This window comes from Vulpes vulpes, chromosome 3, assembly GCF_048418805.1.
Source record: "Vulpes vulpes isolate BD-2025 chromosome 3, VulVul3, whole genome shotgun sequence".
In the NCBI taxonomy this organism is placed as follows: domain Eukaryota; kingdom Metazoa; phylum Chordata; class Mammalia; order Carnivora; family Canidae; genus Vulpes; species Vulpes vulpes.
In genome coordinates this window covers 76,668,447-76,693,397 of record NC_132782.1, presented here as the reverse complement: position 1 = coordinate 76,693,397, position 24,951 = coordinate 76,668,447, and the positions used below count along the sequence as shown (strand labels likewise).

Below are 24,951 nucleotides of genomic sequence, written 5' to 3'. Positions count from 1 at the left end.
CGTTTCAAATGTCTGAGAAAGAATAATAAATTCAACTAGAATGTGGGAAAGACGACCCACAATCATATGCAAACAGTAAAAAAAAAAAAAGTTAACCTAACTAAACAAATATAACAACACTGATTGATGGAGGAAGAACAGCACCAATCTTAGTAACTTTGGAACACTTTGGACAATTTTGAACTGGATTCTAGAAGAAAAGAACCATTGCCTGTAATGCATTCTAGTAAGTAAGCTTGTTTTCCACAGAAGTCTGGATTAACAATTCTGAAATTACTGTATGTATATACTAGGATTGAGCAAGTAGTACATAAAGTATGGATTTTGGGAACCAGGCCTCTTACTGTTGGAGAGTGGCTGTAAATAAGGAGAGGCATGGCTGGAATGAGTGGAAGTTGGATTGCAATGTGAGGGAACAGGATGAATTTATTTCATAGGTTTATATAAAAATATATAAATATACATACATATAACATATGTAAATAAAGGTATAGAAATAAATTTGTAAAAAATGTAGAAAGGAAAACAAATGTGTGTATGAGTTGGCATGTACGTACATATATTTCCTAGCTCTGAGACAGCCTAGAAGCAATAAAACCCTGTAGCACTGAACACATCTGGCACCCAGATTTTGGATGATCCCAGCAATGGAGTAGGAAAAATAGGGATTAAACCTGGGAAACCTTGCAGTGTCAGAATAAAAAGAAGTTCTTTTAAAAAGAGGTGTCTTCTCAATAGAACACGGAAGCCACCCTGAAGGAGTTCCTAATGTCCAAAACTGGAACTATTTGAGCAATAAAATAAACAGCGATTCTATTGGATTGTCACTCACATAATTTTTTTCAATTCCGTGAGTCCATACTGACATAAATAAATAAATGGAGAGAGAAGGACAGCTATTCCCTCAGTAGAAGTCCACTTGGTAAATGTAGAAGGCATGTGGGAAATGAAAATCACTGCTAGGCAGCTGCTGAAGTCCAGAACTAGCAATGGATGCTAAAATTAGTTGATGAAAATATGATGAAAAGTAATATATTTTCCTGGTTTTCAAGTATCTCCCTTTTTAAAGTGAAGACAGTAATTTGACGGTTGAGAAGCCCAAAGGCACCACCTTAACCAAATGTTCAAGGTTAACATCACCAGTAATGAGACATCATGTACCCCTGATCTGATGCCCCAAAAAGACCATAGCATCACTTCTGTGGTTTTTCTTGCTAAGAATGTACAACTATAACTTTAATCTTAATCATGAGAAAACACCAGACAAACCTAAATTGAGGGATGGTCTACAAAATAATTCCCAGGTACTCTCCAAAAGTGCCAAGGTCATTAAAAACAATGAAAGACTAAGGAGCTGTCCCAGATAGAAGATTAAGGAGACAGGACAATGGAATGCAGTATGGGGGCAGCCCGGCTAGCTCAGCGGTTTAGCACAACCTTCAGCCCAGGGCGTGACCCTGGAGACCCAGGATCGAGTCCTGCATCAAACTCCCTGCATGGAGCCTGCTTCTCCTTCTGCCTGTATCTCTGCCTCTCTCTGTCTCTCTGTGTCTCTCATGAATAAATAAAATTAAAAAAAAAAAAAAGAGAGAGAATGCAGTATGGGATCCTGGAGGAGAAAATATAGTTGGAAAACCCACAAAATTTGTCGGGTCGCTAGATTAGTATCAATGTTAATTCCTTAGATTTGGTAATTATACTATGATGATATATGATACTAACTTTAGGATAAGCTGGGTGCCACGTATACAGGAACTCGCTCAATTGTATTTGTAACTTTTTGTAAATCTAAAATGACTGACATAAAAAGGTTTTTTTTTCAGTGTTTTAAGAGGGCTAGTTGGCTGGAATTATTGTTGGAGAGGTCAAGGGAAGGGATGAGGGAGGTGGAAATGATACTCAAGTCTCTTGACTTAAGTTAAGAGTTGGTTAGAGAGTTAAGAGTTGGTTATCCTTAAACCAAGGATAGATGGTGATGCCATTGCTGAGATTGGAGACACAGGTTTCGGGGGAGGATGATAGGAGTTCAGTTTGGGGCATTGCGAGCTCGGGGTGAAGGATGGGCCTTGGGACCCCCCACGGTGATGTCCTCCAGACAGCTGAGCATTCCAAACAAGTGCTGAGGACTGAGTGGCAGAGGCAGATGGAGCTCTGGGGTGTGTGACAAGGGAGAGACCAGGGACAGACCCCAGTGTGACACCCAGAGGTCCAACAAGCTAGCCTACACTGCAGGTTAGATACAATAACAAACGTAGGCAAAAGGATTCTCTATGGGGCACGGAGAGGAAGCCAGATGGGAGTGGATGCAGGGGAGAAAGGGAGGTGAGGACATGCAGACCTGATCAAGAGAACTCTCCGGATTGAGGGAAGGTGAGACCAGGTCAGGAGGTACAGAGGGGTCTGAGCTGGAAGTACACTTAGGGCAGAATGAAAGGGAATGAAGACTAAACAGAAAGGAGCTACTTACATTTCTAAAATACTAGTGGAAATTCTAAAAGTCACTGAGGATTAATGCTCAGGAAGTAGATTTCCTACCGTCTTCATTTGAGCATGACTGTTCCAACACTAAATTTTCCCCTGGTCAAATTATGGTATATAGGAGCAGAAACTTAGACCTTGTTTCTTTTTTCTGCGGGAAATCTGTGAATCCATCACAAACAGAAATCGACTGACCTGCCAGCCAGGGTTTACCCTCCTGAGAATCATAATCACACTAGCACAGCTTGCAATGCTGAAGGCCCTAAATTCTTTTTTTTTTTTTTAAGATTTTTATTTATTTATTCATGAGAGACACAGAGAGGCAGAGACACAGGCAGAGGGAGAAGCAGGCTCCATGCAGGGAGCCCGATGTGGGACTCGATCCCAGGTCTCCAGGATCAGGCCCTGGGCTGAAAGCAGCACAAAACCGCTGAGCCACCCAGGCTTCCCTGAAGGCCCTGAATTCTAGGGAAGAGAGTTCTTCCAGGGAATCTCAGGGAAATGCTGTCTCTGATTGAGGAGGCTGTAGCACAGGGGGCAATCTATGAATGTTTAATGTCGAAAGGAGAGTGCACAAATGGAGTACTAGCCCCAGGCAAGGAAGGCACTGGATGCTTTGAGCAGACCCACGTTGTGGCCAGGGGCTGAGTCCAGGGTGGGCACAGTCTGGCACAAACTTCAGGATATGCTTGTGTGCTCAGGTGAGAGGGTGGAGATGGGCAGCATGACGGGAACCAATCTAATTGGAGAGGTGCACAAAATGAGGAGGGAGGTGCCACCACTGTGCCAACAGGAGTTTTGGCTTCTAGAATCAAGAGAAGAAAATTTAGTCTCTCTAGTGGAAGGTACAAAGGGCAAGTGCCCTGACTTTTGTAGTAGGGTCATTATCGTTGGATAAATTACATCAATGAACAGACCCAGAATAAGGCTTGGGGTAGAATGGCTCTTCCATAATGTTAGAAACCTGGAACTGACCCTCACGGGTTGGGGCCATTTCAGAAGATCTTCACGCCTACAGTCACGCACGAACACCAACACCAGGCTCACATCTAACTCCTCCTCTGAGACTCTGAGCTCCTGAGTGGTTGAGGCTGATCAAGGCTGGCTTCTGGCCGGTGGTGTGCCTTGGATTGACCAGAAGCAGACAACAGGCAGAGTTCTTCTCTCCTCTACCGCAGAAGTGAGAAGGAAGGATAATGAGTCCAAGATGAGAGGCCGTGAGACCTTGGGACTCGGGAGCATCAGTGGAATGCAGGGCTGCCTCAGAAACACAAAGTGGAGTCCCAAGAGTCCCATCCAAGGTCCGATTCCCCCAGGAATCAGGCCCACTCCAGGCAAGGGCACATAAGGTCTGGACCAAACCAGGGAAATGAAGTTAAAGTTGGGGGAGGAAAGGGCAGGAGTGTAGCAGGGGCCCACCCAGCCTTCCCTGGATCAGGGGTCCAATAAAAGTTACCCACAGACCCAGCCCAAGAGAACCCAATGGGCCCGGCAGTATTCAAGTATGCTTGACCTTGGACAAATGGCTCTGGCAGAGAACGGGAAGCCTGAAGTGGCCGAGTGCTGGGAAGGAGCTGCAGCCGGGGATTGCTGGCCACATACAGCCACAGGGGAGCCCCGGTGGGAAGAAAGGAAGTATGGTGAATTAGAAACAAGGCCCAGTTCTCAACTGGTGGATGAGGTCAGGGAAAATAGGAATAACAAACACACAGGGCTCACTATGTGCCATGTCCTCTTCTCACTTATATATTGAATTCCATAACTACCCTATGAAGTAAATTGTAAAATTATCCCCAGTTTGAAAGTGAGGAAATAGAGTCCCATAAGGCTTAAGCAACTGGCCCAGGGTCATAAAACCATTAAGTGGCAGGGCTTGCATTTCTTAAACTGGCTCCAGAGTCCAAGTCTTTAATCGTATCATAGACTGCCTCTCCGATGACACAGCACAAAGCCAGGAACACTGTTTAACTGGCAAAAATGAGAAGGTGAGACAGATTTAATTAAGATCTAGCTAAAAAGGGAGCCAAATATTTGCCAGCATTTCCATGCTATACCCGATACAATCCTACCTTCCTATTTTACATGTGGAGACGAGAAAGAAATGTATCTATTTATTAAAAAAATAGAAGCTTCGCTCCTCTCGGCAGTCAAGATGAGCTTTGGAGGCATACCTAGGAATTTGCTCCTGACCCCCAGGAATTGGAAGGAGGCTATCCTGCTCACCACTCTCTCCCACTTGGCTCTTCTGACCCTCATCCTGGTGCTGCCCGCACTCCAAGGGCCCCTCTCCAAAAGGCCTCCAAGCCCTCTCCACAAAGTTATGTGGGCCAGACCCTGCCATTCCCCCACCTCCACTGGCAGTGGAGATACATTTTTAAATCAACTTTATTAAAATATAAGGCCAGTACAACAAATGGCATCTATTTAGGTGTACAATATGATAAGTTTTGACAGAGTACATGCCTACAGATCTTTTTTTTTTTTAATATATAATTTTAGAATCTTTTAATTAAAAATTACATATAAACAGAGGGATGTGAGGACCCCCCTACAATAACTCCATAGCCCCGCAGGGTCTTCATCGGTGAGGAACCATCACTTTAATCAATAAATAATATATTTAAATTAAAATGAAATTCAGTTCCTTTATTCAAAGCCCCATGAGTCACAGCTCTTTTGGCCTCTCTTACCTCGCCCATGACTGCTATGGGTGTCTCTCCTGTTGCCTGAGCAACACGATGTTCTACTAAGTAGAACATATACTCATCGTAGAGTAGACGGATCAGGTGGAAGGAGCCAAAGCTAGCAGCACTGCGTAAGGTTAAGTCCCGAATAACCATTGAGCTGGACATTGGCAAAGTCAACACGGTTGAGGTCATTGAGCATCTGGTTGATCTGGGAAGTGTTCTGGAGCACTGCACGAGCTGCCTGGGCCAGGTGATTGAGCGATGTGTATCTTCGCAGAGTCTGGGCAAAGGCACTTACAGCGGCAACCTTGGTTTGTATCATTCTCTGTGGGATATTGTTCATGGCATTGGAAAGCCAACCTTCAAGGCTTTTTGCAAAATTTCGAATGGCTTGGGTCAAGGCACTAGGAATAGGTCTAAGCACGTCGGGGATGAGAATCTCCACCAAAGCCTGGTACATCCCATGGTCACAGTTACACATCCATTTCAGGATAGACTCATGTTTGCACAGAGTTATCAGCTTTGCTTTCGGAAGTCGACTTTCTATTTCACTCAGATTGCTTGATTCAGTGATGGTAGTGCCGTCAGTTGGAGTAGAAGGAGAATAGCGCCAGAATGTTTGCCACAGTTTTTCTATCAGGCTAAACTGAAGATTCACAACAACGTCCAATATTGCCTCACAGTGCTCTCGATAAAGACTCTGCAGTGATTTGATATCCTCAAAGGTAGTACCATCTGGCAGAGAAGAGATTTCAACTTCTCCAAACTCTGGAAGTGCTCGAGATGCATCTAAAAACTGTTGATGATGTTGACTTTGGGCTATTACAGTTTGTTCAACAGATGTGCCAGTCTGCTGACCACTTCCTGTGAAACCAATCAAAATACAGATCCCTCCCCAATCAAAATACACATTTCTGTTTCCCTGGAAGATTCCCCTGGTCCCAGGCAGCCCCTTTTATGGAAAAAGGGCACTATGTGTCCCCTTTGAGATACAATTGGAAACATTTTTTTCCCTGTATTCAATCTGGGATCCAGGCATGCCCTGGACAGACATGGGCACAATAGACAGTCTATTTGTTTGTCACTAGAAACCACTCCTTCAGCCAAGCAGCAAACAAATAGATTCACCCCAAAGCAGATTCAAATCAATGGAACCCCATCTCTCTGGGTCCTGAGTAGAAGCTCGGTAAAATGCACTTTTTTCATTTAGCAGTGGCTTTTACACTGACCAAGCCTGATTCTGAAGTGATGAGAAAGACACTTAATATGAAAGCAATTGCAAGCTATGTTTTTATTGACAATTTGGTGGATTTTTCTGTGTTCCAGATTCATTCCACAATCATTTGGCTGAGTTTTGTTTATTTGGCTATAACCTGCATGTTTTAGTTTTCCCTCAAGGCTGTCAAATGTGGGTTAATAGTTGTGTGCTTCTTAGATCATCTCAAATAGAAAATTCTTCTTTTCTGCTAAATGAGAATTAATTGTATTTGAGCTCAGAGGTTGTTGTTTTTTGTTTTGTTTTGTTTTGTTTTGTTTTCCTAATGCATTAGGGTTGTGGATAATGACATTCATTTTTCCTCTTGGGCCCAGCAGCCAAACCTAGAATAATCCCATTCAATTCAAAAGGCATTTATAGAGTACTTGCTTTTTGCAAGATACTTTCTTACTCTTTATGCTATATAAAAATGAGTAGGATGCTACCGTTTTAAAACAATAGCAATAACCTATAGCAAGGAAAGTCACAGAATACGCATGTAAGTTGAAAAAGATCACATCTGGTTGGGGTCTTTGTGTAACCAGGGGAGATAGGGGTAGGGTGGGGATATATTATTCACAGGGAAGACTGCTGACTGTTTTTGAGAGACCTCAAGTCATCTGTCAGAAAGCAAAAGTTAAGACGGAAAAGGTAAACTGGGGACCTAGAGTAGAAGATCATGGTACAAAAAAAATTTATTCTTAAATCAGGGCGTATTGGAGCAATTGAAGTTTGAAGCAGGGAATGATATGATCTGAACCCACAGGATTGGGAAGGGAAGGTGGGAACTGGGAAGGCCTGGAGGTAGGAGAGCCGATTACAAAGCTCCTGCAGCAGTTCACCTGGGAGACAAGGAGGAAATACATGAGAGAGGCGTATGGAAGCAGGACTTGGAAGACCTTGTAGCTTTGTGGATGGGGGAGAAAAGTGGGGGAAGATGACCCAAGTTTGCAGACCTAGAGCCTGGGAAGAGATCAGGAGTATGTATGAGTGTCTAGTAGGGAACTGGTTGTCTATTAGCCATAACTGGAGAAGTGAGAGTCAAAAAGTTGCAGCTCAGAGGACGGAGCTTCAACCCATTGGTTCTTCAGTGGAGCACATAATATGTGGACTCATGCTTCTCCTGCTGTTAGCCGGATTGCCTAGGCAACATTGTACTGAGGTGACAAATTCCACAGACAGTGGCTTGGCCATAATTTTGTGAGTGAGCATTTGGAGAGAAGGTAAGGAGACAGCTTCCAACCATAGAACAGATTAGATACTTTGAAGGGTCTTCCCCCTGTTGCACAACTAGATTCTAGATCAACTACAATAAATGCCATTTTAAGCCCTTTCAAGAAGCAGTAATATCCATTAGCTTTTGCTGCATAACAAATCACCCCAGGACATTTTCAGATAGAACCTGGGAGAGTTTACCATAATACATAACCACCAAAGGATCTCCTACAGAATATACTTCAAGAAGAATGTCTTGAGTAAAGACTGAATTATAAACAAAGGAATGTATAAACATATAAGTAAACTCAAAAAATGTTTCTTACATAAGAAGAATAATGTCTAATGTGGGGCAGGGAAATATAACCAACGGCTTAACAGTGAAAAGGAGGTGATCAGATCCTAATGTCCTTGAATTTTATTGAATGAAGTAGACACTAGAATATTGAGTAATCTGCTAAGTTGTTAATTGTTAAATTTCAAGAGTGAACAGTAAAATAATAGAAATGAAACAGAATTTCTAAATCTGTACAGAAAAACAATGAAATATGTTAACATTCCAAAAAACAAATCAAACGGAACCAATCCAGACTAAGGCAAATAAAGGAGAAAAAGAAAACAGAGAAGGCTGAACACAGTGCTGTCTCTTTGGGACAAGGAGAGAGCACTGCAGGTGAAATCTGAATGTAGTTTGCTAATGGGTTGAATATGGTAGGTCAGAGGAGGAGGCAAGTAAAGGATGAAGCCAGTGTTTGGCGTAAGCAACTGAAAGGATAGAATTGTCCTTACCAAGATAGAGCCCATGTTGGATGAGTGTAGTGAGGAGGATAAGGTGTACACAGAGAAGGTAGAATTCAGTTTTTATCATGTAAATCTGAAATGCTTATTAGACCTCCTAGTAGTACGTCCAGTAGTGAGTTGGATATACAAATCTGTAATTGAGGAGAAAGTTTGGTGTGGCGATAGAAACTTGGCACAATTAGCCAAGTTAGCATAGAGATGCTACTGAAAGTCCTCAGAATGGCAAACTCTCCAGGAGAGTGGGTGTAGAGAGAAAGGGTGGTTTCACCTGCACCCTGAAGAGCATCTGGCCCACAGTCAATGCCCCGTATAAAGACTAAGAAAAAACAATTGAAGTTGATAATTAATGGATATTGGTGACCTTCAAGACAGCAAAGTCAATGAAGAGTGGTGGTAGAAGCCAAACTGCAAAGCACTAAGGAAGGAAAGAGTGGAAAATCAGGGACAAAATAAGGAGGTAATGAGAGCTGTGGCTGATTTCTGGACATGAAGATCTGGTTATGTTTGTAAGCTAGGAAGAAATGAAGGAGAAGGGAGAAATAATGACTTAAGGTACCTATGGAGTGAGGATGAGACAGAGCTGAAAGAAGTGAACAAACATGAAGGATAACAGGTTTTGAGGGGTAGGGAAGATAAACTTCTCAACAACGTGGGAGGCAAGATTCCCTAGGGCAGTGAGGGCCCAGGACACCAAGCTAGGGATCACAATGAAGGGCATAGTTTAATCCAGATCCTGCTGGGAGTGGGAAGGGTGTTGGCTGGCAGAGCCACAGGAGATGAATGAAAAGATGAGAGACTTGGGGTGAGGTCCCGACACTATTGAAAATGGGTCTGCAGTGGGTGTGGGCAGTCGGTACCCAGCCCTGACCCTGTGGAAGCAGGAACCAAAGGGATTTACAGAGCCTGCAGTTCTGAGTGACCATGAGGTACCAGGCTGGTTGCCCATGGTTCACAGAAATGTCTTAAAGACACTGCTTGCATTACCGATGCACATTCTGACAAGGAAATTAAGAAATTAATACCATTTATGGTAGAATCAAAAAGGATAAAATACTTCGGAATAAATTTCACTGAAGAAGTATACACTAAAAGACTTATACACTGACAACTATAAAACACTGTTGAAAGAAGCGAAAGACCTAAATAAAAAAATACATCCTGTGTTCCTTGATCATAAGACTTACTGTTCTTAGGGCAGTACTCCCTGAGCTGACCTACAGATTCAGTGCAGTACCTATCAAAATTCAGCTGTCTTCTTTGAAGAAATAGAAAAGATAATCCTAAAATTCATATGAAAAAGCGAGAGGCCCAGAGTAGCCAGAACAAATTATAAAAGAACAAAGTTAGAAGAGTCGCACTTCCAATTCTTAAACCTACTACAAAGCTGTACTAATCAAGACATTGTGGTGCTGTCAGAAGGATAGGCACATTGAGAGTCTGGAAATAAATCCCACATTTATAGTCAATTAACTTTTAACAAAGATGACAAGACAGTTCAAAAGGGAAAAAGTCTTTTCAACAAACAATCTTAGGATGACAAATATCCATGTGAAAAAGAAGGAATTCAGACCCATATCTTACATCATATAAAAATTAACTCCAAATGGATCAAAGATCTAAATGTAAGCGCTCAAGCTACAAAATCCTTAGAAGACATAGGGGCACATCTTCATTACCTTGGATTTGGCAGTGGTTTCTTAGATATGACATCAAAAGCGTAAGTAATTAAAGAAAAAAATTGATAAGTTGAACTTCATCAAAACCAAAAACTTTTGTGCTTCAAAGGATACTCTCAAGAAAATGAAAAAACAATAAACAAAATAAAACAAAAAAGAAAGTGAAAGAACAACCCACAGAATGGGAGAAAATATCTCCATTCATATATATATATCTGAAAAAGGTCCAGCATCCAGAATATATAAAGAACGCTTATAACTCAACAATAAAAAGACAATTTGCCCAACTGAAAATGTGCAAAAGATCTGTATTGACATTTCTCCGAAGATCTACAAGTGGCCAATAAACACACAAAAAGATCCTCAACATCATTAGCTATTAAGGAAATGCAAATCAAAACCACATGAGATACCACTTGACACCTAGTCGATGACCAAAATTTTTCTAAGAAGGGAAGAAGAAAAGAAAACAACAATAACAAGAGTTTGCCAGGATGTGGATGAATTCGAACCCTGGCTCATTGCTGGTGGGCATGTGAATTGGGGCAGCTGCTTTGAAACAGTTTGGCAACTCCTCTAAAGGTTAAGTACAGATTTACCATATGACCCAACAATTAGCAATTCTACTTCTAGATAGAGAGTTAAAAGAATTGAAAACATATGTCGCACAAAAAGTTATACTTGGATTTTCATAGCGGCATAATTCATAATAGTCAAAAAATGGAAAAACCGAGATATCCATCACTTAGTCAGTGGATGCCCGGAGCGGTCAAGAGGAAATGAGATCCTCCCACGCCACCTCGGAGGGAGACACCAGAGAGCTGCACCAAAGACTTGAGGTGTGGGGGTGTGGAAGAGTTACAGAAGACATTGGAATGGAGAGAATTGCACTGAGGTCTCAGAAAGTTGAAGCCAGAATGTTCTAGAAGAAGGCCAATAAATAGTGTTTCTAGGCAGGGAAACAACTGGAGCAAAGCCTTGGGGGGGTGGGGCAGGAAAGCCTGATGTACATGCAGAGAACAGGGAGCAGAAGTTCTTAAGGAAGGAACACCCGGGATGGAGAGCTGGGGAGGTGGACTAGACAGTGGTCCAAAGACATCACAAAGATTCGCTATCCAGGCCTGGCATGAGAAGGGGGATGTGGTTGGCATGAAGTCCGAGCACACACCACCCTCCTGCCTTGTGGGGGAGAAGCAGCGTGAGATCTGTTAAGGCAACTTGAGCCCCGTGATCCTTTCAGACCACAGCACCCTTTCCCTGACCCTGTTCCCTTGGCCAGGCCGGCAGAACCTATGCATGTGTTTTTGGCTTGAGAAACCACCTTCCCCCAGAATAGAAATCCTGCAGGGCCCCTCTTCACCCTCCTTGCCCACCCCAATGCCTGCACAGTTTGGGGCTACTGCTTGGCTTTGCAGGTCCTGGTAACTGAGGTCTCATCCTTTGCTCACAGACCTCAGAAGAGAGAGCCTCTAACTCCTGGTGGCATTTAGCTTCACTCTTTAAACATCTGGGTCACAGATATGCTCAGTTAATTAATGTTCTTAGCACTGTTCATTTGCCTGCTGGATAATAGATTGATTCATAATTTCAATAAGCAGCTGTGTATATCTTTCCCCTGAACATAAAGGCAGCTTGCTGTCATTCATCACTTTGCATTTGGTGAATTTGAGTATATTCAGAGAGACATTGTTTAGGAGGGGAGAGGAGGGCTTTTGATTTTCTTATCATTTTGCCTCTAACAATCACTCTGATTTGGAACTAATTTGGATTTAAAGCACATGTTAACCACATCTCTCTCAAGGGCACTTAATAAACTCCCTGTCACTTGTTTCAGAGGGGACCAGGTGGGCTCCCCTTTGGGGATGGAAGCAGAGGGTTTCTGAATGGTTTTCATCAACAGTCAGGACCCCTGCAGAAAATTCCCCCTTGGAGAAGAGGTACTGACTGAGCAGGGCTACCTTCTGGCTTCATTCCTGGCCAGAAATGCCCATGCTCTCAGAAGACCAGGACCCTGAGGTGGCCCCTCTACTGCTTAGTCGTTGGGCCAGGGCAGCCAACCATTGACCCTCTAGGGTCCCAAAAGGAGAGGCCAAGACCCAGCCAGGGGACCAGATGTCTTCATACCTCAGTTTCTTTAAAATGGAGAGAGTAATAGAAACTTACTTCATCAAGTTGTAAAAATTACATTCTTTATTCTTTTCTTTTTTCAAAGATTTTATTTATTTATTCATGAGAGGCACACAGAGAGAGGCAGAGACACAAGCAGAGAGAGAAGCAGGCTCCCCACAGGGACTCGATCCCAGGACCCCGGGGTCATGACCCGAGCCAAAGCAGGCAGTCAACCACTCAGCCACCCATGTGCCCCTACATCCTTTATTCTCCTCACAATGTTTAGAAATGATGGAGAGTATGCCTTTAACACATGCAGGCTGGTAATTTTATTTTTTAATTTATTCAGCACCAGCTGTATATTAATAATCTTCACTCCTACCCCCGCCACCTCCTAGGATGTGAGAGCAAAAATGAGAGATGTACTTTCTTGTCTCATTGCCTTCACCAGGCTGTGCTGGAATTATCAGTGGGAACCATCCCCGTCCTTATATTCCCAGAGACCGGTTCCCATGCTGGTCACACAGAGAACTCTTCAAACATGCTTGTGGAGTTGAAATGAATGGATGGGGCTACATCTTTTAAATGATGCAGTTCACCACATTTATAATGTGTTCATCCACAAACATGTTTTTGAGCACTTGGCCTGTGATTTTTCTCCTTGCAAGGAATAAAATTAATTAGACACAGTCCCTGCCCCTAAAAGAGTGTGAAAGACAGATGAATGCACTAGCTTAAAAGTTGGAATGTGGAATTTTAAACAACACAGACAGGCAAGAGAGGGAGTCCCTGCTGCAGGAAGGGTTGGTAGGCAGCTCCATCTCCGTATCAGTTAGCTTTTGCTGCATAACAGCTACCCCCGAAACTCAGTAGCATAAAGCAATATGCATTTGTTATTGCTCATGAGTCTATAGGTCAACCAGATGGTTCTGTGATCCAGACGAGGCTCAGTTAATTTCAGCTGTACTCATTCATACATCCCTTGGTAGCCAGCAAAGTCAGCTGAGAGCTGCCTAATCTAAGATGACCTCATCTACTTGTCTGGCTAGCTGTTGGTTGGCCCACCTGTCTCTCATCCTCTGGCAGGCCACCCAGAGCTTACTGCCATGGTGCCAGCAGGACTCCCAAGAGCAAGAGGGTGGAAGCATGCAAGGCTAAAGTTCGAGTCCAGGAACTGGCACATCCTTGTTTCCATTATATTCTGTTGGTCAAAGTAAGTCCCTGATATTCAAGGGATGGAGAAACAGGCTTCATTCACTTCGAAGGACATTGCTGCAGAAGCCATATTGCCCAGGGTATATAGAAGGAAAAGTGAAGGATGTGTGTCTTTTTTTTTAAAAAAAGATTTTATTTATTTGAGAGAGAGAGAGAGAGAGAGAGAGAAAGCGAGCACAAGTGGGAGGAGAGGCAAAGAGAGAGGGAGAGAGAGAATCTCAAGCATTCTCCATGCTGAACGTGGAGCCTGACATGGGGCTCGATCCCACGACCCTGAGATCATGACCCAAGCCAAAATGAAGAGTCAGCCTCTTAGCCAACTGAGCCACCCAGGCGGCTGTTTTTGAAATCTACCACAGTCTCCCAGCATTGTTGGTGTGCACGGAGTGGAAGCAAGTGCCAGGATTGTGTTGCACATTTAGGACACTTCTGCTTTTTCATCATTATAAATAATGTTGCAACAAATAACCTATACATTAACGTGTGTTCACAATTTTGACTGTTACCTTGGGATAGATTTCTAAAAGTGGATTTATTGGATCAAAAGAGAAAAACATTTTAAAAGCACCAAGTATATGTTTTGAAATCCCCTTTTTGAAAGGTCGCAGTAATTTACTCCCACTGCAGCCCATTTTATGCTAACCTTGACAAAATGGGAATACTTTTTTTTTTTCAATGTGGTATATCACATTGCTGTTTTAGTTTATTTATTTTAATACCTATAAGGTTGAATGCTTTTTAATATGTCTGTTTCTCCTTCAGTGAACTGCCTCTTTGGGTACCTTACAGCAGGGTGGAATTAATTAATCCCAATTTGCATATGAGGTGAAAATGCAGACTCAGAGAGGCTAAGTGACTGTATTCAGGGTGACCCAGCCAGCTGGGAGCAGAGCCAAGCTTTAGAAACCAGATGTCCTGCTCTTTTACTTATCTTTGCTCCCCCGTGTTGCTGAACAGAAGGCCCAAATCCAGAAACATGACTGAGGACAAGCTTAGAAAAAAAATCAGACTGGGTCTGGGGAAGCCATATCGGGACTTAGCTTGGGGAAGCTGTGTCCGGACTTAGCAAGCCAGGGGGCTCCCTGAGCGGGGCTCCCCCGAGAATGCAGTGTGTGGTAGCCAGTGTGCAGGCGTGCTGGAGGCATGGGTGAGATCTGCACTCCTGAGTCCCCTCCTCCAGCCTCTTCTCTGCTCTCTCCCCAGCTTGCCCGCTACACCAAGGAGGGCTTCCTGCATTTGGGAGCCCTGGGGACCACCACGCTCCTCCCTGACACCCGCTGTCTGGTGGACAACTCCAAGAGTCGGCTACCCCAGCTCCTAGACTGTGACAAAGTCAAGAGCAGCCTGTACAAGCGCTGGAATTTCATACAGGTGAGCAGCCCATGGAAAGGGCCGGCACCCCAGAGCAGGTGAGGGTGCTACAGGCCACAGGGAAATCTGACCCCTGCCCCCCCAACCCAAGGAACAGTACCCAACAAAGCACACCAGAGGTCTCCAGCCCTGGACCAGCCTCATGAACCCAAGGCACAACAGAGGGAGTCAGCGAGTGGGAGTGGTGGGGGGACTTCCATGTGAGACAGCCTTCCACATCCCCCCAGGAGCACCAGGCAGGCTAGGCTCTCATAGATCTCAGAAGGGGAGTATAGGGTGATTTCCCTAAAATCTGTCAAGTACCTACAGTTGGTAGGACTGCAGCAGGGACTCCCTCTCCTGCAAATCTCCCTGGAAGGTCTCCATTCTGATACCATCCCTCACCAGTGCTTGTCAGCTGGTTCAGCTATTCGGACTGGTGAAGCTGATACCTTTTCTGACTTCAGGGTTTCTGGAGGAGGCTCCGATGATCCCTCCACAGGTGCATAGAATTTTGGTGAGACTGTTCCCCGGAAGAGGCCATATGCCAGGCCCTACACCGGTTAAACCTCCTCTCTGTCTCTTTCTCTCTTTGTCCACATCTCTCTCTGCCTTTCTGTCTCTCTCTGTTTCTTTCTCTTACTCTCTTTTCTCTCTGTCTCTGCCTTTTTATCTCTTATTCTCTTTTATCTCTGTCTCCACCTGTCTCTGTCCATCTTTCTGTGTCTCTGTCTCTGTCTCTCTCTCTCTCTCTCCTCCTTTTACTCAGAATGGAGCCATCATGAATAAAGGCACAGGCCGCTGTCTGGAAGTGGAGAATCGGGGCCTGGCTGGCATCGACCTCATCCTCCGCAGCTGCACGGGACAGAGGTGGACAATTAAGAACTCCATCAAGTAGCCGGAAGGAGCGGGGGGCCCCCGGAGCCTGGCCCCCAGGACCGGGACCGCCTGTCTTCTGGGCCAGCCATGCTGGTAGAGAGATGACTACAGGAAGACAGCAGGTGCTCCTCGGGCCTCCCGGGGCTTCTCCAGGGCAGTACAGGGCCCCAGCTGGAGACTCGGTGTCCACCTTTGGCATTCAGCTGCCATGAGGCCCGTGCTCCCTGGAAAAGCCCATCCCCCTTCTCTGGAAACCCAGGAGCTGTGTCTTCTGCAGTATGAATGTGGACCACATACCATGGAGTGAAACCCCCACATCCTCCTTGTCCTCTTCCCAGCCACTCTCAGGACTGAGACTGGCAGGGGCCCCTCTTCTTTCTCATCTCTTGGAGCAGCAGCAGCTTCTGAATGCCACCCCAGCCCTCAACAAAGCAGGGTGTGGGGGGGTGCTCAGGTGCATCCCATCTACCCCCTCCTTGGAGGACACCCTGAGGCCCTGAGACTCTGTTTCCCTCAAGGTTGCTTCTGCCCAGATGCCCATTTACAAGGCAGCCTCCATCCCAAGCCTTTCCATCAAACATACAGCTCTGGACTTTTCTGGATCCTCCTCCCTAAGATGGCCTAGAAGGAATTAATGCTTCCATGGTCACTGGGGCCCTCGGCTCCTATGTTCCTGGGCCAGCTGTTCTGTCTGTGTCCTCGGGGAGCCAGAGACAGGAAGAGGCTGAGCACATAGGGAGGTCATGTCTGTGAGCCCCCACCCCGGGCTGGAGCCAGGCTGGCACAGCTGTGCCCACCCGGGGCCCCGGGAGCCCTGACTCACGGAGGCTGCCACAGGCGCCTCCAACTGAAGCCAGCACACCAGGGGGGCCTGGGACCCTGGAGGATGCTCTGTGTTCATCTCATTTCACCCCGTGCTCTGCTGGCTGACAGAGGAGAAGGCAGTCGATTCCTCTCTGAAGAGTAATAATTTTTTTCGATTGCCCTCTGGTTAGGGTGCACTTATAAATCAGAGTTAATATATGAACGCGTGTGCATGCCTATGCATATGTGAGCCTGTGTGGCGTGCGTGACAGCGTGTGTGCGTGTGCATATGTGTGTCTGGGTGTGTGCGTATGAGTGTGCAATAGGGCAGATGTAAAAGTGTGGCCTTGGGCTTGTCGCTTCATTGTTCACCTGGATCAGGACAAGGCTGCTGGAAGCTTGGGGGGTGGGCCATGCATCTCTGGCCAGGAGCACAGTGGCCCAGCCTTGCTCCATGGGGAGCCCCAGATGGAAGGCTGTCCCTCTTCCAGCTCCCTTTTGGTCCCTCGTGCTATCCCCAACAGCCAAGTCCCACCCAGAACCAAATCCTGTAGTTGCCCAGTTTGGGGTTCACAGTGTCTCATTTGGTGGCATCTTATTGGTGATCACCCCCCCCCCCCGCCCCATCCTCCCTTGTGAAATAAATACATGTGAGCACTTCCCAAAGCAGCCTTGTTTGCTTCTCAGTTCCTCCAGAACCCGGGGCCTGGGGGGAGTTCTGGAACACGGCAGAGGGCTCCCTTGGTTTGAGGGTTTGGTCTTACTGTAAGCAGAAGCCCTCAGAGCAGAGGCGGAGACAAAGCCCACCTGCACTCGGACTCAACCTCCCCCCAAAGCAGGACAGAATCTGACATTTGGCACTCACTCACTAACCCCCTGGTGGACCCCAGCTTACGAGGGTCAGGCTGGTGCAGGAAGCTGCAAAGACGAAGAGGGTCGAGGTGAGCTGGCAACGCCACCCCGATGTGCCCGCTTCTGGTGCCACGCTGCCACTGCCACCTCTCAACACCCCGGAGCCTGGCGGAAGTACCTGCCCCTTTTTCTCACGGGAATGTGAATTCCTTAAGGATGCCAGACCTGTCACAGTCATGGGTATGGTCAGCTATGACAGTCCCTCTTCCCTTTGAGGAGGCCAAGAAGGTCATCTTGTTTGATGCCACACAACAAGCAGACATGCATCTCAATGGACGTTTCCGCTTTTCTTTTGGGTTCTATGAGAACCTGGGCCCGTGAGCATGCTGATGGAAAATGCTGCTGTTTGGTAAGGAGGAGCTTGTCAGACGTTAGTATCAGAGCCTTGGTGTAACCTTGAGATGAAAAGGCTTAAGGTCTGCAGGTTTCCAGGGGTTCAGGGGAGACGATGTAATAGCACAATAGGATGCCTTGGGGAGGAGTCCTGCCCTGACTGCACATTCTGCCTCTGTGTGGGTCTTGAAGTAAAAATATAAAGAGGCCATCATCCTGTTTTACCATTTGGTGAGGTTTTGTTCCCAAATCCTGGTGAGGTACTTAGTGGGCCCCAGGTGGGATCCTTCATTCTACAGGAAATGGATCAGATGGCCTCAAACCAGAGTAAGCAGCAAGGCCTGCTCGGTTCTCTAATGCAGCGGGAGCCCACACCCTCTAGCGCTCCAGCACGCTCACTGCATCTGGGGCTCCTTTGTACTCCAAGCTGCACCTCTAAAATACGAAGAGCAGCAAGTATCCTGGAAATACTCTTCTTCGGAGTCCCGTGCAGCAGGATAGGAAGCCTGGGTCTGCTTGTTGATGCGTGTTGGCGAGTTTGGGGCGGGGAGCAGGCTAGTGGTGTTGGTTCAGAACCATGGGAGGCTCTCTGTGTTCAAACAGGCACCTGCTGTCAGCACTCACCTGGGCTACCTCCCAAACGCTCGGCCACCTAGAGAAAGCCGCCAGCGCGTGAGGCCAGCATCCCAGGACAGTACCCTCTTTGTCCCACAGGGTCCCCGTGGGCCTGAAGGCGGTGGGGGTTGCGGGCCAGAGGCCAAGGCCGAGAAGAGGAATGAACAAAGTTAAAGGGAGAAGAGAGAAAAGAGAAGCAGGACCCTGGGGAGCCTTGCATCTCACTCCTCGGAGGAATTTGGAAGCTCTTGGGGCCCCGAGTGTCTGCACGGTGGAGAGAGCACCAGGCACGGGCTCTGGGGACATCGCACAGTCCTTCAGTAAGCAGTGAGAGTTGGCACCATCTGTCACTGGGGATATCACTCCCAGGCCTTGCAGGGGGACCCTGCAGAGAGGCTGCCCAAGCTCAGCTCAGCACCATCTGCTCAGCCCCTCCCCTGCACCCCCAATCCCCTGTCTGCCGGTAATTTCTTTTCTCTCATTCCCTTCTCTATTTCTATGGCAGAAAACATCACAGATGGTACTCCTGACACATGTCCAAGCCTCACTGCCGATGTCTGATTCTGTATGTGTTCTTTCTCACATGCATTCCTTATACTTGTTCAGGTGGCCAGAGAAGGAGAAATAGGGAAGACTGGGAAAGCACAATTTGGGCCGGAAGCCACCATCTTAACCCACTCTAGGCCCTTTGGCTTGGTTCTCTGAAGCCATTACTCACCATATGACATAGTTTCCTCCTATTCTTGAATAGTACCCCAGTTTCCCAAAGGGCTGAAAGCTGAGTGACAGCCAGGCCACCTCCCCCATGACGCACCCCACTCCGAGGGAATGGTGTTGGGAGGGCCCTGGAGCCCCAGCAGGAAACCAGGATGCCCAGGTACGTGGCCTTGGGTTCCAGGTCCTGCTCATTGCCAGCATGTCCTCGTGTTTTTATTTGTTTTTTATTAAGTTTTAATTTTAATTCCAGTGTAGTTAACAAATAGGGTTATATTCATGCCAGGTGTACACTGTAGTGATTCAACACTCCCATACATCACCGGGTGCTCATCATGACAGATGCGCTCCTTAATCCCCATCACCTGTTTCCCTGGTCCCCTCCCCTCCTCTCCGGTAACCATCTGTTTCTTCTCCATAGTTAAGAGTCTGTTTCGTGGTTTGCCTGTCTTTCTTTTTTCTGTCTTTGCTCATTTGTTTCTAAAATTCCACATATGACTAAAATCATATGATATTTGTCTTCCTCTGACCAACTTTGCTCAGCGTCATACTCTTGAGCTCCATCCAGGTCATTGCAACTGACAGGATTCCATCTTTTTGACGGCTTAGTAATAGTCCATCGTATATACGTACCACATTTCCTTTAGCCATTCACGTGTGGATGAACACTTAGCTGCTTCCACAGCGTGGCTATTATCAATAGTGCTGGTGCTAAAAGGCAACCAACCTCCCCTAGCTCCAAATCAGCAGTTGGGCTGGCAGGTCGTCAGCAGCCAATCAGTTGCCCTTCCTCTCGCCCAAATTATGAAATCTGAGTCTCTTGGCCACTCTGCTTTCTCACTTATCAGGTAACTTCCCTAAGCCTGTGTATGGCGATCCATTCTGGGCCCCAAACTCCAGAGGCCCTTGCTGTTCCATTCAACAATCATATTTGGATACTTATCCCTTGGTTTATTGTTCTCCCACTTCTTGGGAGACAGGGAAGGAAGGAAGAAGGAGCTAACACTCATTGAGCAAGTGCACGATGAGCATTTTGGTCTTTAGCCTTGAAAGCTTCTATTTGAAAGAAGAACATAGATACAATATATATGGTTTCCCCACCCTTGGAGCCTGGGCAGCCCTCAAATGGGGCCTACACAGCACAGAGCTATCAACATAAATGGGAATCTTGGTGTAATTACAGATTTCGGTGTTCTTGCCTCAAAGAGGCTCCAGCTGTTAGCTCTTGCAAGTGCGGCTCCCAGGCTCATTTTATCTGCTGTCTGTTGGTGTGGGCTCCCAACACTGCCTGAGCACAAAGAGCCAAGCTGAGGAGTGAAGAAAGCCAGACAGTGATCATTGGTGTTGTTGATGGTGGCAGGACCCTGAGGCTGTCAGACCTGGCCAGTTATTACCATCATCCTTAATAAACAGAGGCTTCCTAATACTAATACCTAATACGGGGTCAAAATGTCATGTCATTCACTCTTTCATTGGCTGCCACCTACCTTAATCACCTGGTGTCTACTTCATACACTCTACAGACAGCTTGTCCCAGGGCAGGAAACTCTTTCTGCTGGCGAGCCACGCAAAGGTCAAACCTCAGTAACCTCATCCCACTGCCCACTCTCTGGAGCTCAAAAAATAAGATTAACTGGCCATTAAAATCCAAAATGTGCCTTAAAGTCAATGCCCTACCTTGACATTTTAACGCTACTGGTTTTAACAGAGAGCAAGACACCCTTTGACAGCAGTTTCGTCAGTGGACAGAGTTCGCTTCTGCCACCTGGTGAGGTGGTTAACTTTCTTGGCTAGAGAAGCTGTGTCCCACTTGCCACAGGATTGGTCACATATTGTGGGAAAAAATGTTTATCGACTATTTCTTAGGAAAATTAATAGACGGAATCCTTCTGAGAAAAAAACAATTCTCACGGCCCCTCAGGGTTGACCTAATTTATCTTCTATTGTAGTGTTTCTCAAATATGTATGAACATAAAATGGCTTTTGCTCATAGACCCGTTACTGCTATAAAATAAAAATAAATTTACAAATCGATACAAACAAATCTACAAAGTCAATAAAACTTAAGTTAACATTCATTCAACCTGGTGGTGGCCTCGCTTGCTTACACTTAAAAGTCGCTGCTACTTTGAATGTGGTGTTGGCAGTAACTGCCCTAGCAGAGGTCCTTCTGCGGTAACTTGAATCTTCCACCTCTGTTCTGCATGCCAGCTGTTTTTGAAATATTTATTCGCCGTTCATTTATTCAACACAGAACATTCATTCCCCCCAGCTCACCCGGGATGTAGCTAAGGATAGAGCAGTGAACAAAGCATATAGAAACTCTGCTTTCCAGGGGCACTTGGGTGGCTCTGTGGTTGAGGGTCTGCCTTCGGCTCAGGTCGTGATCCCGGGGTCCCAGGATTGAGTCCCACATTGGGCTCCTCATGAGGAGCCTGCTTCTCCCTCTGCCTGTGTCTCTGCCTCTCTGTCTGTGTCTCTCATGAATAAATAAATAAAATCTTTTTTAAAAAAGAAGAAAAACAAAGAAACCCTGCTTTCTAGGAATCTATATTCCCCCAGTTTACCTGAAGGGCAAACACATTTATATTAAAATCTCCATTCCTCTTTTCTTTTTCACCTGAGACAATTACTATAGAACTATTTAATGCCAGTGAGGTTATGACACCAACTCAAAGCCCTGTTCCAAATTCACAGTGGGTGCTCACGTGATCACCCAGCTAATCCAGGATGCACTTATATTAATTTTTAGGTAATTACCAAAATGAAGACACAACTTCTGAAAATTCTATGGACATCTTGCAACTGCAGGAGTCAGAAAACCTGCAGGTGCCTCTAAAAGCACCAGTTCGGAAAGTACAGTTAGCTCTCTGCATTCCACAAGGTTGGATAAAGACATGGTACCAACAGACCTATGACAGGTCTCATCCTATGGGATTGTCTTCAACTCTTGCTTTTCTTCCAATTTCTCACCTTTGGGTCACATCCAAATTTGGTACAATACGTAACTGAGAGCAAAACCTCCTAACTGAAATATTACGGCATTTTTTTTTTCCAATTTCAATGTAGAGCAAGAGCTTGTGGGATAGGACTTTGGAAAGCATTGGTCAGACTGAGGTTTAGAGATTCAGTGGGCTTTATTAGTAGGAACTGGACTAATCTTTTCACCAAATACATAGTTCATTGGTAGGTGACATTATAAAATAACTTTCCTCAGTCCCAGGAGTCTGGGCTCACACCCAGTATGCAGCTCAGAAAGGCCAGAAAAGTGGGGTTTCCCATGACCACGCTGAAATAGGCACTGGGTAAATGGCCATCAGCATGAACTTCAGGCATTGAGGTTTCTGCAAAAGCCTTTGGCACGGTCACTGGTTAGTTATAAGGCTGGTGTTCATAACGCAGCCATGCGGATAACAAGAACATACATGCTGCTCAGTTTTGTTTTCTTTTGCTTTTTTAAAGATTGTAGTTATTTGAGAGAGACAGCACATGCATGAGAGAGTATGGGCAGGGTTGGGGGCAGAGGGAGAGAGAGAAGCAGATTCCCCACTGAGTTAGGAGCCCCACGTGGGGCTTGATCCCAGGACCCTGGGATCACCACCTTTAATCCACTGAGCCACCCAGGCGCCCCTCGGCTGCTCAATTTTTAAATTTGCCCCCAGACTCTTTGTCCTAGAAATCACACACAGAACAATGATACCTCCCCTGCTGGCCCAGTGCACCACACCAAGTCACATCTCCACATTTCTTGGTGTCACGACAGGCCACAACCTCTCTCTAATTCAGAATTCATGATACTTGAAGTTAATGCTGCCTATACGTTGGCTCATACAAACAAGCCTTAGAAAATGAAGAATGTAAACAGAAAGCTATCTAACTGCATAGTTTCTAAGCGCCTCCAAGACCCCTTGGACATGCATTCCACCACTGTTAATTCACCCCCCCCCCAACTTCTGACATGTTCTTTGAAGAGTGTCCCCACCTGGTGTCTGCAAGGACCAGAGGAATGTCCCATTCCTGTGTACATGGGGACTACCTTTCTGGGCCACTGTTTCATGCTACACATTCCCTTGCCCCAAAAAACCCAGATCCAAACTACCATGAATTTGCCCAAATGGATGAGGTTCTAAATGTGCCTGGGGGCTGTTCCAAGAATTCTTTGAAAGGGCAGAAGTGCTGCTCTGGCCCCTGGAGTAAACTTGTGTTTCTTTCTGAATTTTTTGTGAAGTTCTAATGAATAACCAGCATGGTGCTAGGCTCCAAGCAGGTGACAGGTCAGAGGAAGTGGCTCTCTGCAGGAGCCTGAAGAGAGAAAAGGCCAGAAACTCCCATCAATCCTGTGCTCTGGCATCCACAGCCTGACTCTGACCCTGACACTGACCCTGACAGACAGCCTCTGCTATCTGAGGCTCTCCTAGTGCTTGTGACAATCTTCTAGAGCTGTCACATCAGTCAGGGCCCAGCTCTTGACACCTGTGGCATCAAAATGAGTGAAGACAACTTAGCGGAGGAAAGCTGCCACCTCTGAGGAAGAAAGAGTCGTGCTCTGGATTGTTGTGGTGGGAAGTTTGTGGCTGTTGTTTTTGTTTTGTGTTCTGAGTTTTTATATTTTAAGGTATGTACTCTTTAAAGATCTTTTTACCCATTAAAAAATCTCCCAGAGGTGTGAGGAGGCTGGGCACCAGTGCCCAGAGGTTGATGAAGGTGAGGTAGGCCAGGATTTCTCTTGAAGGCAAGAAGGTTTGGTTTGGGTTTGAGTTTCAGTTTTGGTATTTTTTGCTTTTAGTGCTTTCCTTGTATTATTCTTGGTTTCTTAGCCAGGCTGGTGCTAATGGCCGCCACTTAGTGGGTGTTTTCTGGTAGGATGGAGCCCACGTTGTATCTGGAGAGTGGGGTACCTAAGTGTTTATCACCATAGCCACAACCACCACCACCATCTGAGCACATACTGTGTGTGTGCGCCCAGCCAGCTCTCAGCACATGCTAACACTTTCCCTTTATAGATGAGACACTGAGGCTTAGAAAGATCAAGAACCTGTCCCCATCTCAGGGAGTGTGCAAGTGGAAGGCATGGGTTTCGGACCGCAGTCTATATTGCTCAAAAGCTCGTGTTTGTAACCACTAGGCCACACCATCTATGCAGATGGCTTTACTCTGCAGCCTCTGTTCTAGCATAAAAGCCCTAGATCTGACAGGAAGAGGACTAGCTGTTACCAAGACTATGTCTAGGTTCTCTGCACAGATCTCTAGTTGACAGAGGAGCAGAGATTCATGGACTTCATTTAGCATGTGCCCAAGTCCCAAGAGCACCTTGGTCCCAATGAGGCAGCAGCTGATTTAGAAGAGCCAGTGCTGCCCTAGATTCTGGCCTCCTGCCTCAAACTTCTGCTCCCTTTTTATCAGCTTGAAGTTCCAACAAACACATAGTCTGAGGACTCACAGAGGAGGAGTAGCCAATTCTGCCTGAATCGGTTCAAAAACTCCTCCACAGGCTAGGAAAATAATCTGATTCAAACAAGAGCAAAAAAAAAAAAAATGTTTTATGTGATTTACAAATTAATTGATGGTTGATTAGAGAAATTAGATAACACAAGCAAGTAATAACAAGAGGAAGATAACATTAATAATCCCACCACCCAGAGAGACCTTGAGAAGCCGCTCATTGCATTTATGAACATCCTTTCCTACTTCTTCCTTGCATGTAGATACTCATAACTTCATATATATAATACATAATGGAATTGTAACATGATTAGCTCTAATGAGATAAATTGAAGTTCCTGCACTTTGGTCCAAAAAGCCAGCTGTACTAATGTATGCTAGGGGAGATACGGCTTAGCAAGCATCTAGTATAAAATGAAATGAGCTTTATTTAATAGATGCCTTAATATGGGTCAGCAATGTCCAA

At 45.8% G+C, this 24,951-nt stretch overlaps 2 protein-coding genes across 2 annotated transcripts in view; one reads left to right on the top strand and one right to left on the bottom strand.

Moving 5' to 3' along the window:
• Nucleotides 1–17,135, top strand: part of GALNT17 (polypeptide N-acetylgalactosaminyltransferase 17) — a 431,130-nt gene extending 413,995 nt beyond the window's left edge. The window contains exons 10-11 of the mRNA XM_026017521.2: nucleotides 14,640–14,807; nucleotides 15,556–17,135. Coding sequence (XP_025873306.2) covers nucleotides 14,640–14,807; nucleotides 15,556–15,684 — 297 coding nt within the window. The 3' untranslated portion in view covers nucleotides 15,685–17,135. The remainder of the gene's footprint in view (nucleotides 1–14,639; nucleotides 14,808–15,555) is intronic.
• Nucleotides 5,169–8,439, bottom strand: LOC140598158 (transcription factor RFX3-like). The gene is made up of 2 exons (XM_072751531.1): nucleotides 8,425–8,439; nucleotides 5,169–6,117 (listed from the first exon to the last, which is right to left on the bottom strand). Exons 1-2 carry the CDS (start codon nucleotides 8,437–8,439, stop codon nucleotides 5,281–5,283), a joined length of 852 nt encoding a protein of 283 aa, XP_072607632.1. The 3' UTR covers nucleotides 5,169–5,280.
• Nucleotides 17,136–24,951: the final 7,816 nt, after the last annotated feature.